The 20171-nt window shown below is 43.2% G+C and overlaps 1 protein-coding gene across 2 annotated transcripts in view; it reads right to left on the bottom strand.

Annotated features, from left to right (window-relative positions):
- The window catches only part of LOC122542279, a 15577-nt gene extending 3172 nt beyond the window's left edge, over positions 1-12405 (bottom strand). The window contains exons 1-4 of one of the 2 annotated variants that reach the window (XM_043679856.1): positions 11715-12405; positions 8762-8990; positions 7729-8654; positions 1337-1398 (exon numbers count right to left, since the gene is read on the bottom strand). In XM_043679856.1, the coding sequence (XP_043535791.1) occupies positions 1381-1398; positions 7729-8654; positions 8762-8990; positions 11715-11954 (1413 nt within the window). In that variant the 5' untranslated portion in view covers positions 11955-12405 and the 3' untranslated portion in view covers positions 1337-1380. Of the gene's footprint in view, positions 1-1336; positions 1399-7728; positions 8655-8761; positions 9025-11714 lie in introns of both variants that reach the window. The other variant, XM_043679857.1, reaches the window with a different exon arrangement.
- Positions 12406-20171: the final 7766 nt, after the last annotated feature.

Genomic DNA, 20171 nt, shown 5'->3' on the forward strand with positions numbered 1-20171 from the left:
AGACTATTTTCATTGGAGAAAAGGAGGAGGAGTGGGGAGCTAATTGAGGTATACAAGATAATGAGAGGCATAGATAGAGTCGATAGCCAGAGAATATTTCCCAGGGCAGAAATGGCTAACACGAGGGGTCATAGTTTTAAGCTGGTTGGAGGAAAGTATAAGGGGATGTCAGAGGCGGGTTCTTTACACAGAGAGTTGAGAGAGCATGGAATGAATTGCCAGCATCAGTTGTGGAAGCGAGGTCATTGGGGATATTTAAGAGACTGCTGGACATGCATATGGTCACAGAAATTTGAGGGTGCATACATGAGGATCAATGGTCAGCACAACATAGTGGGCTGAAGGGCCTGTTCTGTGCTGTACTGTTCTATGTTTTAGATGAGGAGGAATCTTTTCAGCTGGAGGTAATGAATCTGTGGAATTGATTGCCACAGAGGCCTGAGGAGGACAAGTCAATGATTGTCTTTAAGACAGAGATAGACAGACTCTTGCTTAGTAAGGAGTTCAAGGGTTATGGTGAGAAGGCAGGAGATTTGGGTTGAGAAACATATCATGATCAATGGCAGAGCAGATTTGATGGGCCAAATAGCCTAATTCTGCTCTTATATCTTATGGTCTTGTGGATTTACCAGGAATGTTAATCTCCACTCAGATATCTGTCAAGAAATTTTGATAAAATTATGCCTGCAGAACTCATCTCAGTAAACAGTTAACCATGGCTTTGACCTGGCTGTTTGACATGTCAATTTTATTGATGACAGAAGACACTAAACATTTATAATGATAAATTGCTAACTAGCTGTTGTTCCAAGACGAATGTCAAAAACAGGATAGTCAGTTAATTACTAAGGCAGATATTATTGACTAATTTGTTTCCATGAACCTGTAATGTACAAATTAGAGGCTACATTGTTGTTAGATAGGCCAATGGACTAGATATAAAGTGTTATCCATTAGGTATAAAGCAAGGTCTTGGGGTGTGGTGTTCCCGTCTCTTAACCAGAATATCTGGGTTTGATATTCCAAGATCTGAGGCCATGTAACATTAGTTCATAATATGGCCAAAATGTTTGTCTATCATGCTGGCAATCCTTCCAACACACACCAATGGCAGGCAGTGAGAGTGGGAGAGATTCCTGGTCAGTTAAGAGATAAGAACATTATTGGAGTTTCTACCCTCACTGACCATAGCTCCAAGCTATAAGGTATGTGTAAAAGTGTGTGTTACTGCATTATGGATGGACAATAACACACCACGTCCCAACATGGAAAGTACCTTGCAACCGTGGCAAGTGCTTTATAAACAGACTGATGCTGCAAGTCATTACTTCCTTACCTCACTAGTAATTGCACTCCTATTTGATGTCACTTGGTTCCTGGTCAATGCGAGAGCCCAACCTGATAGATTAAAATAAGAAGAATTTGTAAGAGAGAGAAAGGGGATTTTGTTTAAAAAAAAATGCAACTTGCATGTGGCCTTAGGACAAGGTCAAAGTACTGCTGATTCAGGAAATTTGAAATACGAACAGGAAATGCCTGAAATACTCAGGTCAAATGACATTCTGTAGAGAGAGGAACAGAGTTAACAATTCAGATAGACTTTTCCTTGAAACATCGATTCTTCTGCTCCTCGGATACTGCCTGACCTGCTGTGCTTTTCCAGCACCACACTTGACTCTAATCTCCAGCATTTGCAGCCCTCACTTTCGGCTAATTCAGATTGATAACCTATGTTCGGAACTAGACGATGTTTGAGATGAAACAAGAAAAGCACCAGGTACAAAAAGCAGGTGTGGCACAGAGAGAAACAACAAGGTCTAGAATAGGGTAGAGCAAGCAGGATCAATGCTAAGATGGTGTGAGACATAAGCAAGTGATAAGGTAGGGCTAAAATAAAAAATTATTCTGGAAATGGTAACAAATGGTTTGAATGAAATTGCAGCAATATTTCACCTCTTGTTCTGAAAGACTTACGACTCACTGGGGACTTTTGACCAAAAGAAAAGTTGGTTTAAGTCTTAAAACACAAACCCTTGACCTCCCACATGGTCACTACTGTCTTAAACTTCGAATGGATGGTGGGCAGGCTACCACATTCAAGGAGGAGAGTTGGCACTTAAAATACAATTATTAAGTGGGAGGCTGCATGGTCACTTACCTTTTAACTCCAATTCTGATCCCAACTGAGCACAACTAAACTCCAAGTGAGGACTCAGTGGACCAGGAGCTGAGTGATTTTAATCTGAACTTCTGAAGTCATTTACGGTCATTTAAAATTGGGTTAACCACACGTTGTGGTTGACAGTAATTTACAAATACCATTCTTATGTGATAAACCCATCTTCAGTTGTATTAGTCAGAGAAGGTGGCACTCTTAAATTGGAATATTTTTGAAACACATTTTGTCAAAGTTTTTCATCTTGCATTCGTCAAGATATTCACAAGAAATACCAAAACAAAGGGCAATAAAATTTTCCAAGAAGACAATGCTGAATGATTGGCCAGTGGACACTGACTGGTAGAGGCATTTCCATAGAGAATATATCAGTTAATGGTAACTCACAGTTAAACTACTAAGCTTTGTTTAAATTTAAACCAAGCAAGTTGACTATGACTGGTCATAACATTGTCATAGGAATGAACCAGTGAATGGCTGTTGCCTATTGTGTTAAAGTCAAAGAGACACAGTCTCTGTACATATTCAAGAATCGGCGCCTTGCTATAACTCACTCATAGTACATGCAAATGCACCTCATTATAGCTGCAGCTGCATGCAAAAATCTCTTTGCATGTCTCAACGGTCTCCTTTCTGCATTCGAATTGCTTTGCAGAAGTCAAATGAGCTGCCTTTCCATGACGTGCAAATTGAGAAATCTGCTGGTGTTTCTTTATTGCTGGGTAACAGGTCTATCTTCATGGGCCAGCACGTGTTAAAATTCCTACAGTTCTACATGCTATAAAATTGGCCTTATTAGTGTTGTGGTTCTGTTCGCCGAGCTGGGAATTTCTGTTGCAGACGTTTCGTCCCCTGTCTAGGTGACATCCTCAGTGCTTGGGAGCCTCCTGTGAAGCGCTTCTGTGATCTTTCCTCCGGCATTTGTAGTGGTTTGAATCTGCCGCTTCCGATTGTCAGTTCCAGCTGTCCCAAGCTCTGAGGATGTCATTGAGACAGGGGATGAAACGTCTGCAACACAAATTCCCAGCTCGGCGAACAGAACCACAACAACGAGCACCCGAGCTACAAATCTTCTCACAAACTTTGGCCTTATCAGTAATCTTGGAAATAGAAAATGAGCCATTTGTTCACCATGTAAGCTTAATGCTGAAAAAGGCACATGTTCTGGGATTAAAGTCTACCCTGATCTGATCAATTTTCTCTATATATCATAAAAACACTTGAATCAGCCTAGGGCTGCAACTTTCAGTTCTGAAAGGACCCGAGGTAACCTTGGAAGGGTAAGATATCTCAAATCGTTGACCAACAGGTGAAACTAACTGTTTCATGCTGCTAACTACATTCCTGCTAACTTCTCCAGCTGCTGTGCAGACCTCCATAGTCTCTGCATGGCAGTGGCTGGAAATACCACAAGTTAATATGCTGGCATGCCATTTGGCAAGTGTGGGCTATTGGGAGCATCTGCTTGTGTGCGCACCTTTAAGAAGGATTGTTTGCTGCCACTATGCAGTAGCAGCAAAAGTAGTGTTTGGCATTAACAAGAGGCTGCAATCAAGCAAACAAAACCATTCTGCCTACCACATAAACGAGTTACATGATGTAAGATTCAGTGCCAATGTGATACTAGGTATATAGTCCATAAATCACAAAGATATTGGATTATATCAAACATCCTGTCCCTTCTACTGTTTGCAAGAGATAAGTTACTGACCACACCCAACAAAACTCAAAAAACAGAAAGTTCAACATTAAACAAGGTTCAGTGATTCGACAATATTTGCTAAATAATTCTAAGTGTGCTATGAATGACACTGGCAACCAAGTTAAGACTGCCAGTCAGCTCACAGTGTGACGCACATGTACATATTAAGACGCTATATACACTCATACATATATTCATACACACGGCCCTGTTCTTTGCAAACAGGAAGAACACAATCACACATTGCACCTGTTTCAACTTTCATATGATCAGAATATCATTTTCTGGCTCATTATGTAAGGCAATGTCTTGACCAATCAAAGTGCCTGGTTGAAATTTAATCAAATCTTGGCAGCTAACTGTCAATTAATACCAGTTGATGCATTCTCCATGGCAAAGCCTTCACCAATTAGAGCCCACTTGCCCACCAATCAGCTCTTCTCATTCAGGACAAAATGTTGTTCCCCTTTGCGCTGGTATTTTTTTGTAACTGTCCTGATTGGTGTCGGATGAAACTTGGACAAAATGCGTTTTTTTCAAGCAATAATCAAGTTTGGTTCCACCAAATGACCCGGAAACATATCAGGGAACATTTTCACAAGCAAAATGTCTTGAAAAACATTACTTTTTGAACTGCTGAGCAATTTCAGCTGGCTCATGTCAGGTTTTATATCAACTGACTTGTAAACGTGCTGAACATAACCTCTTTTTAAAGCCAATTCAACTGTGGTCTAAAAATAGCACCCGGCCTATTCCCAAACTGAAAACTCTACATCCAACGACGTACAAGTCATTCCTTTGTCTGCTTCCCAAAATGAAGCACATGGGGTAGGTCACTGTCCAGGAGTCTTGAGATTCTTAAAGATTTTGTCCCATGCTAACCAGAGTTCAGAGTCATCTTAACCATGAAACCCAGAGCATACCTTTAGTCAATTTGAAAAACATTCTGGTATCATCAAGTTACTGACTACACAAAGCCAGTTTACACTTGCAATAATCAAAAAACAGAGTCCAACATTAAATAAGAGTTGGTGATTGGACAGTATTTGTTAACTAATTCGAAGTGTGCTATGAATTATGCTGGCAACCAATTTAAGATTTAAGGAGCGCAATTAATATTAACTGTTTGGAAAATAGATCTAAACAGAATGAGAAAATGGCAGAAACTTGAGTCAACAGAGAAAGATGAGGCTCCAATGGCATAGTGCAAAGACTTCAGTGGGACTGTGTAAATGCTCTCATGCACTCAGTAGTGTTCTACCAAGGATTCTTGGGCAAACTGCCTCCTTTCAGAAAGATCTGATGGGATTTATCAGAAACCAGTTGCCAGGGCTTGTTACGATCGGCAAGTGGTTACTGCAATGGGTTTGAAATCTATTGTGTTCTTCTTGTACATCTCTGAATCCCACTGACAATGCTTCTTATTATAGAATCAGTACATGTGGTGCATTTTCAAAAGGCTTTTGTTGAAGTCCCACATAAGGGGTTAGTGTGCAAGGATGTGGCATGTGGAATTGGGAATAATATATTAGCATGGACTGAGAATTGGTCAGCAAACAGGAAACAAGGAGCCCAAATAAATAACTCCTTTTCAAAGTGAAATGCGAGTTCCACAGAGACCAGTATTAGAGCCCAGGTATTCACAAAATATATCAACAATTTGAATGAGGGAATTCTATGTAACACTTCCAAGTTTGCAGACAACACAAAATTGGGTGGAGTTGTCAGCGGTGAGAAGGGAATAAAGTGGTTTCAAGGCAATTAAGACACATTCAGTAAGTCGGCAAATGTGTGCAGATGCAGCGTAACATGGATAATGAGACCAGACGTAGAGTATCATGTGCTCTTTTAGTCTCCATCTAAAAAAAAGCTATACTTGCTATTGAGGGAGTATAGCAAAGATTCACTAGACTGATATCTGGGATGGCAGGATTGTCACATGAGGAGAGATTGGTTTGACCAAGCCTGTATTCACTAGAGTTTAAAAGAATGATAATGGATCTCATTGAAACATATAAAATTCCAACAGGTCTGGATAGATTGGAATTGGCTAGAAGTCTAAAACAAGGGATCATGGTTTCAGGGTACAGAATAGATTATTTTCTCATTAAGACAGTGGTGGATCTGTTGAATTCACAGCTTCCTTAGGTGTAAAGGCACTGGGCATATTTAAGGAATGGATAGATCAAAGGGAAGATGTGAGAATATGTTTTTGAGGCAGTGGATAGGGATATATCATGAAAATACTGAATGAAGGAACAGGCTCGAGGGGCCAAATGGTTTCTACTTACTATGTTTCTAAACCTGACTCTGTTGAACCTCTCGTGCAATTCCAGCGATCTCAATCTATTTAAAATGTTACAACAGATGTTCCCATTGTCTCAGGCCTCTGCATAATGTAGAAGCTGACGTCCTCAACTTTGAAATAGTAATAATGGATTCACCCTGACACGGAGAACATTCCGGCAGCACCCGAAATGTCATACAAGCTTGCATGCTGTTACACAAAGTGGGAGCAGCAGAGATTTAGAGAGGCATTTATAAGTCCATCTCGAGTCCCCTTGGCGAGGTGGGACAGCAGCCCTGCTGGTTACATTTGAGTCTGGATGGGGACAAGCTTTAATTAAGCAAATTGCTGGGAAAGCTCAGCAGGGGGCAGCACGGTGGCTCAGTGGTTAGCACTGCTGCCTCACAGCTCCAGGGACCTGGGTTCAATTCCAGCCATGGGCGACGTCTGTGTGGAGTTTGCACATTCTCCCTGTGTCTGCGTAGGTTTCCTCTGAATGCTCCGGTTTTCTCCCACAGTCCAAAGATGTGCAGGTTAGGTGAATTAGCCATGCTAAGTTTGCCATAGTGTTAGGTGCATTAGTCAGGGGTACATATGGGGAATGAGTCTGGGTGGGTTACTCTTCGGAGGGTCGGTATGCATTTGTTGGGCCGAAGAGCCTGTTTCCATACTGTAGATAATCTAATCAATTAAGGCCTGCCATGGCATCCTTGGTGAGAAATCAGAGTTAAAGATTTTGGGTCCAGTGACCCTTCCTCAGAACTGGAGGACCCGAAAGTTAACTCTGATTTCTCTCCGCAGATGCTGCCGCAGATCTGCTGAGCTTTTCCAGCAGCTTGCTTCATTAAAACTGGCCCCAACCCGGGCTCAGTTGTAACCAGCTGGGCTCTAATTTCTGATTTGCTTTTAGTTAAAATCACACAACACCAGGTTATAGTCCAACAGGTTTAATTGGAAGCACACTAGCTTTCGGAGCGCGTTCTATCATCAGGTGGTACCAATTAAACCTGTTGGACTATAACCTGGTGTTGTGTGACTTTTAAACTTTGTACACCCCAGTCCAACACCGGCATCTCCAAATCCTGATTTGTTTTTGTTCTGGATGTAGGTTTGCTCGCTGAGCTGAAAGGTTCACTTTCAGACATTTCGTCACCCTACTAGGTAACATCTTCGGTGAGCCTCTGGACGAAGCCCTTCAGCCCACTAAAGGTGTTACCTAGGACGGTGACGAAACGTCTGAAAATGAACCCTCCAGCTCAGCGAGCAAACTTACATCCAGAACCTCAACCTGAGCGACAAATCTTCTCAAAACTCGCTCTGATTTCTTTTTTGTTTCTAAATCCGCAGCTCTTTAGGTTTAATGAAGCAAGGCTAGAGGCTGGGAAGTAGAGTTTGTAGGGGGCAAGACCAATTCTCAGCTGCTTCCAGAAAGCACTGCACATTATAATGAATGGAAGAGTCACAAACCCTGGCGCCAATGGACGGGTTGGGCCCGTTTCCATGCTCCCTAAATCTGGATGTAACTTGATCTGCTTTATTTTCAAAACGGCAAGGCTTACTCACTTTGCCACTCCGACGAGATGTTCCTCCAGTGAGGCAGGAAAGAGCGGGCGGCTCCTGCGACGGTCGCGACCGTTGGCTCCTGGCTGCGCGTGCTCGCGGGGCCGGGCCCTGGGGCGGATGTGCCGCCGGGCCGGCCGCTAGCGCCCTCTGGCTCAGCTGACCGTTCGGCGGCGTGGGCTGAGCAGCGCGAGGCGGAGGGCTTGGTGGGAAAGGTGGGCAGGCGCCGCGAGTGAGGGCGAAGCTCGCCTGCCCGCTCGCGTCGCCGCCCTCGCTGGGCTTCGCCTCCTCGCTCCCTCCCGCCAGCGGCAAGGCGCACCGCAGGAGGTGGGAGAGTGTCTCGAAGCCCCGGTCGACGCGGTCCACCAGGGTGTCCAGCCGACCTGTCAGCCGCTCCAGGGCTGAGCAAACGTCGGCGCCCAGCGCCTGGACGGCAGCCGTTTGAGCTTCGATCAGAGCCTCGAGGGTGGGCGATGGGGTCTCCGGCTGAGGGGGCTCTGCCACCGCACCTTCCTGGGGGGTGCTTGTGCTTTCCAGGGTGGACTGCAGAGTGGAAATCACGTGCGACACCACCCCGCACATGGCAGAGGTGGACTCCTCCATGCTCTCGGACATGGCGCTCAGTGTCTTCGGCAGGCCCTCCAACACCTGGTACAGCCGGTGGTGAGCTTCCAGCATCTTCCGTTTGATGGCCGGGTCCCGCGGGTCATCCCACTCGGCGGCACCGGGGAAAGGTAAGGCCCGCCGACGCGACACCTCCAAACCCAGGCCCTGGCCCGGGGCCTCCGGTTTCTGCTCCGTCCCGCCGAGCGGAGCCGGGCCCTGGGCCTCACTCAGGCCCGGCCCTGGCTCGGCCAGCTCCGCGCTCGCGGGGGAGGCCGCGGGTTTGTCTTCCACCGAAGGCTCCACTTGGAAAACCTCCCGAGGACCTGCGGGAGAGAGAAAAAGAAGAGAAACGGGGCAAGAGTCAGGGGTGGGAAGGAATTCTGGGGGGTTAAAAGGCTAGCGCTTGCAGATTGAGAGGCTTTGGCCGTACTGGGCGAGGTCTTGATGCTGACTGGAATTGCCTGGGCCGTGTGAAGAGGCACGATGGTGAAGCAGTCGCCGTGCTTGGAGAAACCGCCGGCCTCGCCGTCTCCGATGCTGATCTCCCTCGGCGTCCCGCAAATGTCCATCGCCGATTGCTCCACAGGGGTGAGAGCTACAACATCAGTTGTGCCCCCACCCAACCTGCTCCTCTCCCTCACGTTGTGCGCTGCCTTTTCCTGCAGATCAGAAGGAGTGAGGTAGACGAATTACCTGAAAGATCATCATGAGACAAGTAAAACAAGTAATTATTGTTAACAGACATGAAGACCCAGATAATACCATTATGAAGATTTAAGTGAAACAATACAAGACTTCTACATTTATAGAATTTAAAATCCTGCCATTCAAAGGACCTGGATCTGCACCTTAAGTGCTGTGAGCTGCAGGGCTATGTGCAGGAAAGTGGGATTAGAAAAAAACACCTGAGTGTCTCTGGGTCATGATGTGGAGGTGCCTGTGTTTGACTGGGGTGGACAAGGTCAGAAGACATACAACACCAGGCAGTCTGAAAGTTTGGTGATTTTAAATAAACCTGTTGGACTATTTATCTCTCCACCCCAGAGGCTCCCAGCCTCATTCCTGATGAAGGGCTTTTGCCCGAAACGTCTATTTTCCTGCTCCTCGGATGCTGCCTGACCTGCTGTGCTTTTCCAGCACCACTCTAATCTTGACTATAACCTGATGTGTGTGACTTGTGACACTACACCTGGTGCTCTAAAAGCTTGTGATTTCAAATAAACCTGTTGGACTGTAACCTGGTGTTTGTGACTTCTGACCTTGTCTCTGGGTCAGCATGAACAAGGTGGACCAAAGAGTCCCCTTCTGTGCTGTATCATTTCTATGGTTCTATGCATCTTCTGTTAAGTTTGATGCATCATATGTTGTCAGGTTAAGTTCATTAAATTCGTAGTCGATTGTGTGGTACTGGAAAAGCACAGCAGGTCAGGCAGCCTCTGAGGAGCAGGAAAATGGACGTTTCCGGCAAAAGCCCTTCATCAGGAATCACTGAGAATTCCTGATGAAGGGCTTTTGCTCAAAGCGTTCACACTCTCGACTCTAATCTCCAGCATCTGCAGTCTTCACTTGCACCCACTTCATTACGTTTGCAGTCATTTTAACACTATATATGATTTATATAAAGAAGGGGACTGATCTGTCACATCGTGTATTAGTTCTTGATCTTGTCCGCAGAATGCTGGGCGGATGAAAGGTGAGATTCAATAATTTTCTTGCAAAGTCCCAGACCGCCTCCTGCCCTTTGATGAGGAAGATATAGTTCGAGACATTTATCAGTTAAAGGTCAGCTGTCTTGAATGAACTGGGGTCGTTGCAATTGTCAGCTGAGGAAGAGTCATGAGGAGAGGTGCAGGAACAGATTTGTCTGTAGTTTTATTTCATGACTTTGAAAGGAAATAATAGAGTGGATGGAGAAGAACATGTCCCATTGGTCAAAGGGCAAGTTTGGGATGAAAAACACAGCCTTAGGGCCAAACTTTACAGGAGAGAAATTAGGAAACACTTCCGCACGCAAGTAGTAGAAGTTTGAAGATCAAATAAAAAACACTAGAGTCACTGATGTAATGTGAGTGGACTTGCAATGAGAGACATAGATTAAAATCCCACCACAGCCACTGGTGGAATTTAAATTCAATAAATGTGGAATCAAGAACAATTAATTGATATTTGTGAAAGAAACACGTCTGGTTCACTAATGTCCTGTAGAGAAGGAAATCTGCTGTTCTTACTCTGTCTGGCCTCCATGTGATTCTAGACCCACAGCAATGTGGTTAGATCTTAACTGCCCTCAAATGGCCAGGCCCTCAGTTCTAGACCAATTAGAGATGGGCAAAATATGCTGGCCTCGTCAGTGATGCCAACATTCCAGGAATGAGTTCAACACACAGTTGCTGAGTTAAGATCAGGACAGTAATGACCTCACTGAATGGCAGAACAAGCGTGTGGGGCTGAATGGCCTGCACGTGTTCCTCGATGTGAAACATACGTCTAGTAATGGTTTGCATGTGTACTCAGTGAGTGGGAAAGGTTTTGCTTTAATTCATTCAAGGACATGGGTGTTGTAGGTTAGGCCAGAATTTATTTCTTGTCTCTAATTATCAGTTTGGGCGGGGGGAGGGGGGAGGAGGAGGAAATAGAGGGGAATGCTGCAGGGCAGTTACTTGTCCACAAGCTGCCACATGAAGGTCTGGGTCCTGGGTGTTTGACTTGTTACATCATAACAGGACATGGAAATTGCAGTCACCAGGTAGGATTGTTTCCTTTGAACAGAGAGGGGTGACTTAACAATGTTGATGGATTTGAAAGACTGAACAGAAAAGTCCTGTTTCCCCTTGCTGAGAGGTCAATTATCAGAGGGTCCCGATTTAAGATGATTGGAGAAAGGGTTGTCAGCAATTCTTGGCGAATGACTATGTTTGTCCACCTAGGTCATCCTGTGTCACTGCTCAGGGATTCCGGGGCCCTTTGTGTGGCTAATGCACCTAATCCTATAGCCACATCTCTAAACACCCATTTGGCAGGTACATCTGTCAAGCAGAAGGAGTAAAGGGGATATGAGGAAAAACTTTTCCACCTGGAGTGGGGATCTCGAACTTGTTCCCAATTTGGCAGTTGACATGGAAGCCCTCAGCCACTTCAAAAGGCACCTGGATCTGCACCTACAAAACTCCAGGTGATGGAAAGTGAGAATAAAAATGGGTGGCTGGTTGTGGACGCTGCAGACAAGATGGGCAGAATGGCATCTTCCTGGACTGTAACTTTCTATAGACTGAGGCATGGGAGAGCTTGAAGGGTTCCGAACTGAACTTCAAACATGTTTTCTGCATCTACACGTGCTGCCTGACTTGCTGAGTTTCTCCAGCACACACACACATTCCACTTACCCTGGCTGAACGAGTGAGATCATTGAATCTCTTCCGGCACTGGATCCAGGTCCTCGGGGTGATGCTCAGCCTGCTGACCTCCTCGGCCACTTCCAGCCACGCTTTCTTGGACAGGCTGCCGTGGACCTTCTTGCTGGAGCGAGGGAAGAGCACTCTGGCCCTGGCTCTGACAGCCGCCACCAGCACCTTCAGGGAGGTGTCTGAAAACCGGCGGGCCACCTTCCCCCTCCGAGCAGCCATGGCTGGGGCAAGTAGGAGCCAAGGTTAAGATTCGGCTCGATGGCTTTTAGCGTTATCTTTGGGGGGGGGTTTCAGGAGGACGGGAACCACTGCCGGAAATTGCGCTGAAGCAGAGGGAAGGGCAGGAAAAGTGGGCGGTCGGCTGGACGGGCGTGATGTTGCGCTGGGAGTGAAATAAGTGCAGTTTCTGCGGTTAAAATCCGCCCCGAACTGCAGCGGCGAGCTCCCCCTTCTCCTGGTGGGAAAGGCTGGAATTCAAAGCTGACAGACAGGCCCCTCTCTCTCTCTCTCTCTCTTTCTCTCCCTGTTCAGAAATTAAAATGCAACAAATGACAAAACCATCCTGACTTCTGAAGGTATCCCCATTTTTTTTGGGAGGGGGGAGCATCTTGTGGTGCTTTGGTTGCGTCTCTAACCCGAGACACCAGGTTAAAGTCCCATCTCCTTTGGAGGTGTGCAATAACATCTTCTGCAAGGGGGGGGGAAAAATAGGTTAAAAAATTATCATCGTCGATTCTCCTGTTCCCTGGATGCTGCCTGACCTGCTGCGCTTTTCCAGCAACACATTTTCAGCTCTGACCTCCAGCAGCTGCAGACCTCACTTTCTCCTAAAAAAAATTATCACTGGCAACACCCCCAGCATACTGCAGTGTATCTCCCGTGACATGTGACGATGCAAATTTTATTTTTATTTTTATTTTAAAAATGCACCTTTCTTGAGCTGCAAGATGTACAGCACGGCCGCCAGTAGAAATAGGATGGATATTACAGCCAACGCCAGGAAATAAACAGACGGAGGATCCAGGGATCCGCAGCTCTCGCACCTGAAGCCCTCAGTTGGAGATGGGGAATTGCTGGCATCTTCCGGCCCTGAAATTCAAACATAGTCATCAGAGGGTAGCCAAGGAGAGAACGACAGATCCGCTTCACGACCGCCACCCCCATTCGCAAAACTAAAACTAACAAACAAAAAAAATCATTTTCGCATCTGTTTATCTCCAACTTTTACGGACACGGAACAAATGTTTTAAAAATGCATTCAAACGGATTACATTTAGGTAAACGTGTTCCCGCCTGCCCTTCTGTCGTCCTTCTTTTGCACGAGGTAACTTAAGTGAAATAAAGTCATAGAGACATACAGAATGGAAACAGACCCTTGATTCAACTTGTCTATGCCCACCAGATATCCTAAATAGTCCTATTTGGTCCATGTCCCTCCATGCCCTTTCTGTTCATATATCAATCTAGATGTCCTTTACGTGTTGCAATTTTACCAGCCTCCATCACTTCCTCTGGCAGCTAATTCCATACATGACCAAACTCTGCATGAAAATATTGCCCTTCTTGTCTTGGCTATTTACCCTACCCACGCCCTTATGATTTTATAAACCTCTATAAGGTCCCTCCTCAACTTTCAATGCTCCAGGGGAAACAGTCCCAGCCTATTCAGCCTCTTCCTATAACTCAAACCCTCCAATCCTGGCAAAATCCTTGTAAATCTTTTCTGAACCCTTTCAAGTTTCACAATATCCTTCCTACAAGCAGAGAGACCAGAATTGAACGCAGTATTCCAAAAGTGACCAAACTAATGTATAGCCAAAACGTGACCTCCCAAAGCCTATACTTGATGCACTGATCGATAAAGGTAAGCATACCAAATGACTTCTTCACCATCCTATTTACCTGCAACTCCACTTTCAAGGAACTATGGACATTCATTCCAAGGTCTGTTTGTTCAGCAACACTTCCCAGTACCTTACCATTCAATGTATAAATCCTGCCCTGATTTGCCTTTCCAAAATGCAGCATCTCACATTTATCTAAATTAAACTCCATCTGCCACTCCTTGGCCCATCTGATCAAGGTCCTGTTGTACTCTGAGTAACCTCAGATGATGGTAAATGTACAGTGAACCCAGTACATGAACAGTGAGAATACATGTGATGACTTCTATTAGAAAGTCCTCAGAGCCTAACCCTAAAACTGAAGGGACTACCTAAGATTGTTAGCCTCTTTCTGCTACACTTTGCTCAGGTCCTGCTTTTGACATCTGCACAGCAGTCTGGACAATGTGAGATCCTGGAAGTAATTCACACTTAAGGCCACAAGAAACGTGTGTGTTGATGACATTCACAAACTTACCTTAAACGTCCTTAACATGACCATAACCATTACTTACTCTAACCTCACATTATGTTTAACATAAGCTTACCGTGCACTTTAATCTTAGATTTACTATAACCATATACTTCCTATAACCTTAACTATGCACTTATTTTAAACTTATCTTAAATTTACTGTAACCTTATCTTGCACTTGTCAAACCTTATATTTACTACTATCCTGCATTGCACTTAACAATAACCTTATCTTACATTTACTATAACCTTACACTTACTATAAGTTCACACCATTCTTAAATAAATAACTTGTAGTTATTTGGCTCCTTTCCCACCGTGAGTATATCAGAAGTCTTCACAGCACTTTGAATATGTTTTGGACTGTAGTCACTGTGGTACTGCAGGGAAAGAGATTGCTAAATTTTGAATGAAGACTGACAAATAGAAATTGGCTAAGAAATTGTGTGTTTTGGGTCGTTTGGTTGGCGTAATAACTGCCCAGAGGGGACTCTGCAAAGTTATTTCAATTTCCAGCACCTGTAGTACTTATGTCAAAAATACTTCTATCGGTTGCGGAAGCTTTTAAGAAATGCAAGTCGTTATATAAATGCCAGTTCTTTCTATCTTGACAATGAATTTTATAGAAATGTTGACCTGTCTAATCTCTCCTCACTGTTGTGCAGGATACATATTGCATTTTGAATCTTGGTTTAAAGTGTCCTGCTCTTGCAGCTTTAATTCATTTCATTCGTGTCTTCGCTTATCACTTTGCTCATCTGTGAGCTGATTTCATTGCAGCTTAAGACAATGTGTTGCTGCATTTACTGAGGAGGTGAATCCGACGTGGCCCCATTGCTGTTTGGAATAATTGTTCGTGCAACATCATCAAGTATTGCTGGAAATTGCAAGTCTAGAATTACAAAACTGAAGATAAAGGTTGATTTGTTCTATATTCTCAGCTTTTGACTGATATGATCTCCACATTGGAAAAAAGTTAGTTTCTTTCTGCTGGTACATGTACAGGTTGTCCGTCTGATCTTGTAATCTGCTGGTGCGGTTTGAGGTATAGTATGTATGGGGAAACAGACATATGAACAAAAGAGGTAGCAACAAAAGGTCATTCAGCCCTTAAAGTTGCTGAGCTGCTCTCTTCCACCCTCTTCCATCAGACGGAAGATACAAAAGTTTGAAATTAAAAACAACAGATTTAAGAACAGCTTCTTCCCCACTGTTATCAGACTCATATATAAGAGTTGCTCTTTCTCTGCACCTTCTCTGTGACACTGTATTCTGCATTCTGCTCTGTTAGCCTGATGTATTTATGTAAGGATGATTTGTCTGGTTAGCATGCAAAATAATACTTTTCATACATGTGGCAATAATGAATTAGATCAAATCAAAGGTCATGGCTGAGCATCTATCTCAATTCTATACTCCTACACTATTGCTATACTCCCTTAGCACATTAAACAAGTACCTCAATAACTGAGCATCTTAACCCTCTGTGGTAGAGAATGCCTTCAGGTGAAGAAATTTCTCCTTATCTCACATATTCACATATCCGTAGCTCTATACTTGCCAGGCAATGGAGGTATTCTCCCAGTACCTACGCTCATGCCCCTTAAAAATTTTGTTTCAATTAGAACGCCTCTCATCGTTTGAAAGACGAGGGAATATCAGCTTAGTATTTTTTATCTTTCTTCCCAAAAATCAGAACAAGGAACATACATTGTATTCCCTCAGAGGCAGATTCTTAAGTAAGGAGACCAAAACTGTACATAGCGTCCCAGATATGATCTCAACAGGAGTATATACAATAATATATAATAATATATATTATTGTGGGCGGCACGGTGGCACAGTGGTTAACACTGCTGCCTCACAGCACCAGAGACCCGGGTTCAATTCCCGCCTCAGGCGACTGACTGTGTGGAGTTTGCACATTCTCCCCGTGTCTGCGTGGTAGGGGTATGGGTGGGTTGCGCTTCAGCGGGTCGGTGTGGACTTGTTGGGCCGAAGGGCCTGTTTCTGCACTGTAATGTAATCTAATCTAATAATAGTAATATGTCATTATTCTCATGCTCCCATTTCAATGCAATAAATGCTAATACATCTAATTGTTCCAGCATGTTAACTTTACAGGTCCCTTTGAATACCTATATTTCCTAGTCTACTAACATTTGAGAAATATTATGCATCTCTAACCTTTCTACCAAAATAGATAACATCACATTTCACATTATATTCCACATAGTTGCTCATCCATTTAACCTGTCTCAACATTTTGCTTTTTTTTTGCAGTTCCTCGTGGTTTACATTTCCACCTAACTCTTTATTATTGATAGACTTGAATGCATTATACTTGGTCCCCTCATATTACTCATTGACTTTGATTATAAATGGCTGAGACCCAGGTTCTGATCTTTGTCATTTTGTGCCACCCCGAAAATATCTTGTTTATTCCTGCTGTCTGTTTTCTGACCATTAAAGCAATATTTAATCCATGCCTATATACAACTGCTAATCCCGTGAGCCCAAAGTTTGTGAAGTAATTGTGTTTGAACATTTTTTGAATCTCCAAATATATTACACCCACTGTTTTCCCCTGAGCTACTCTTACAATCTGGAAAAGTGCTAACAGATGAATCAAACACGATTTGATCCCTATTATCATTTTTTCCTGTATCTCTCATGCTTACTGCTACTCTTTCTTTTTACTCAGCAATAGACCTTTATGAATCTGCTTTATGTTTCTTGATAGTTTCCTCTCAGATTCTCTCTTCTCATAGAGTCCCTTCAGTGTGAAAGCAGACCATTCACTCCATCAAGTCCACACCAACCTCTCTGAAGAGCATCCCTTCTAGCCTCCATGCCCCAACCTTATCCCTATAACTCTGTATTTCCCTTGGCTAGTCCATCTAACTGACACATCCCCGGACACTACGGGCAATTTAGCACGGCCAATCCATCTAACCTGCACATCTTTGGACTATGGAAGGAAACTGGAATACCTGGAGGAAACCCATGCAGACATGGGGAGAATGTGCAAGTTCCGCATAGACAGTCACCCGAGGGTGGAATTGAACCCGAGTCTCTGATGCTGTGAGGTAGCAGTGCTGACTACTGAGCCCAATTGCTGCCCAGTTGAACTCAGTCAATTGTTGCTCACCTTTTACTGAGTTCCAAAATTCTCCAAGTGCTCAGGTTTGCTTCTCTTTCCTTTTTCCACACCACAATAAGCTCCATTCTTTAATGTAATGCTACCGTAAAATGGCTTTGTTAACCATAGCTGGATGACCATGTCTGTTGGGGTGTTTAATCCTTGAGAGTATACTTGTTGAAATTTATAAAATTATTTTGCGAACATCCACTGCATATTTACACCTAGTATCACATTAATTTATTTAATTCAGATTTCCAATGAACTGAGCCAACTTTTCCCTTATAGTGGCATAGTTTGCTTGGTTCAGATTTTAATATCAGACGAACGAAACCATTCTCAAGATATATATTCTTAAACTATGAGGAGCGTGTGGTATAGTGATAATGTCACTGGGCCACTAATGTAGAAATCCCGCTGTTCGAATGCTGCCTGACCTGCTGTACTTTTCCAGCAACACACTCTTGATTCTGACCTCCAGCATCTGCAGACCTAACTTTCTCCTAATGTCTAGGGGAATTGAGTTTGAATTCTGCCATGGTAGATGGTTAAAATTTGACTCCATTGAAAAGCTGGTTTAATGCCAACTGTGTAACCACTGTCAGTTGTTGTAAGAACCCATTCAGTTCACTAATGCCCTTTAGGAAGGAAACTTTCCATCCTAATCTGGTTTGGCCTACATGTGACTTCAGACCCACGGCACTGGAGATGATTTTTAACTGCCTTCTAGGCAATTAGAGATGGGCAGTAAATGCTAACTTAGCCAACAATGTCCATGTCCCATGAACAAATAATATTAAAAATTATCATTTTATTATCATCCTTCCATAAAGATTATTCATATTAATTCAGTTTTTAAATTGTATATAAAATTTAAAAAAACCTGTTCCCAAGGTGATTCCTCAATATCTAGAAGATTTAGATATTTTAGAAAACTGCAAAAATGAATCACCTTTACACTATTATTGCAATTTGGTTTGCACAGCTAAATGAAGATTTCGATCCCCAATAACTACCATATTGAACTTGTTACGTACACCATAGTTTTCTGATTTATAGTCTGCCTAACGCTACTGCAAATGTTAGTGCTTTTTTTAAGATGCACTAAGCAACAACCTGGAATAGAATATGTTTTGAAAAAAACAACATTGTGAACTTGCAGCAACTTTTAAAATGCAACTTACACTATTCATGGGCAAAATTATAGAGCCCAGAGGTATTTGTGCCCTACCCAGTACAAAGAATATTTACAGCAAATATTTATGAAGTCTATTCTTCTACTATCAATGTTTTCGGTACATTTTTTTAGCTCCATCCAAATTAATTAATAAAGTATTTCAATTTTAAGAGCTAACATTCTTTCTCTCTATGGTTTTTATCCCATTCCTTTATTATCATGGTTACTCTTCTCCTTTTTCTTTTACCAATCTCTTCTAGAAGTCAAGTGTTTTTATCCCAACCCTTTATAATCAAAAGTACTCTTCCCCTTTTGGTTAACTAATCTCTTCTCGAAGTCAAGTGTATTGTAACATTTATTTCCCAACATTGGTCACTGTGGGGCTAACACCTTCAACACATTATCTGGGCTGATACCAATTGTTAAAGTTAACCTGAGAATGTAACTTTTTAAAAAAGTTTTGTGATTTACATTTGAAAGAAGTAAAACTGACATGGTCATTCTAACAGGTGAGAGACTTACCAAACCATCAAGGTAATTTTCAATGTATAATTTCAGTTACATCACACTGTAAACTTTTGCCACAAATTTTGTCTTACAATTGTGCTCTCCACAATGACCTGATGAAGGAGCAGCGCTCCGAAAGCTAGTGCTTCCAATTAAACCTGTTGGACTATAACCCGGCATCTCCAAATCATAGATTTGGTGGTACAGGGACCAGGTGTGATTGCAGCCTTGGCTGACTGCTTGTGTGGATGTTTTCACATTCTCGCTATGTCTGCGTGGGTTTCCTCTGGGTACTCCAATTTTCTGCCACAGTCCAAAGTTGTGCAGGTTTAGGTGGATTAACCATGATTAGTGCAGGGTTGGGTCTGTGTGGGATACTCTTTGAAGGGTTGGTGTAGACTCAATGTGCCGAATGGCCTCTTTCTTCGCTGTAGGGAGTCTATGACTCTGAATGGAATATATTTTAATGTAAGGAGCACAAGGAATAAGATAAACACGCTGAATACAGATTGGCATTTGGGCATACTATATATATATGACTGAGATTTGGCTGAACGATGGCAGGAATGGCAATTCAACATTCTGTATCAGTGTATTATGAGTCTACCAGGACATATCTGATGAACTTAGTGATCTTTTTTAATGTGCTGTCCTGTTAGATGAATGCTTGCGTCGATCCATTCATTCATCTGTTGCTTTTGCCAAACTAATTTAAGAGTATAAGGTTTTACTGATGAATGTGAAATCAGAAAAAAAAAACCCAAAATGTTAAAGCAAGCAGCACTATATCTGAAGGCACAACATATTCATAGTGAAACAGATAACATGAGCAGCACAGCTAGAATTTAATGAGCTTGATTTAATAAAAGATGGAGTCTCACAGTGACCAATGTTGGGAAATAAATGTTACAATACACTAGACTTCGAGAAGAGATTAGTTAACCAAAAGGGGAAGAGTACTTTTGATTATAAAGGGTTGGGATAAAAACACTTGACTTCTAGAAGAGATTGGTAAAAGAAAAAGGAACACGCTCTTCTCACAGACACACACAACCCCCCCCCCCACCACCACAGACAGACACACATACACATATGTGGGGTTTGTGGGGTGACTTTGTACTTGCAGAGTTACATTGTACTTTGTTCAAAAACTGCATGCATCCATGTAAGACTCTGTTAACTCATTTTTTAGATTAGATTCAGTCTAAACATTATGGCACAGACAACAGCACACCGGGGGCTAACACCTTCAA

Source organism: Chiloscyllium plagiosum, chromosome 39, assembly GCF_004010195.1.
Source record: "Chiloscyllium plagiosum isolate BGI_BamShark_2017 chromosome 39, ASM401019v2, whole genome shotgun sequence".
NCBI lineage: Eukaryota > Metazoa > Chordata > Chondrichthyes > Orectolobiformes > Hemiscylliidae > Chiloscyllium > Chiloscyllium plagiosum.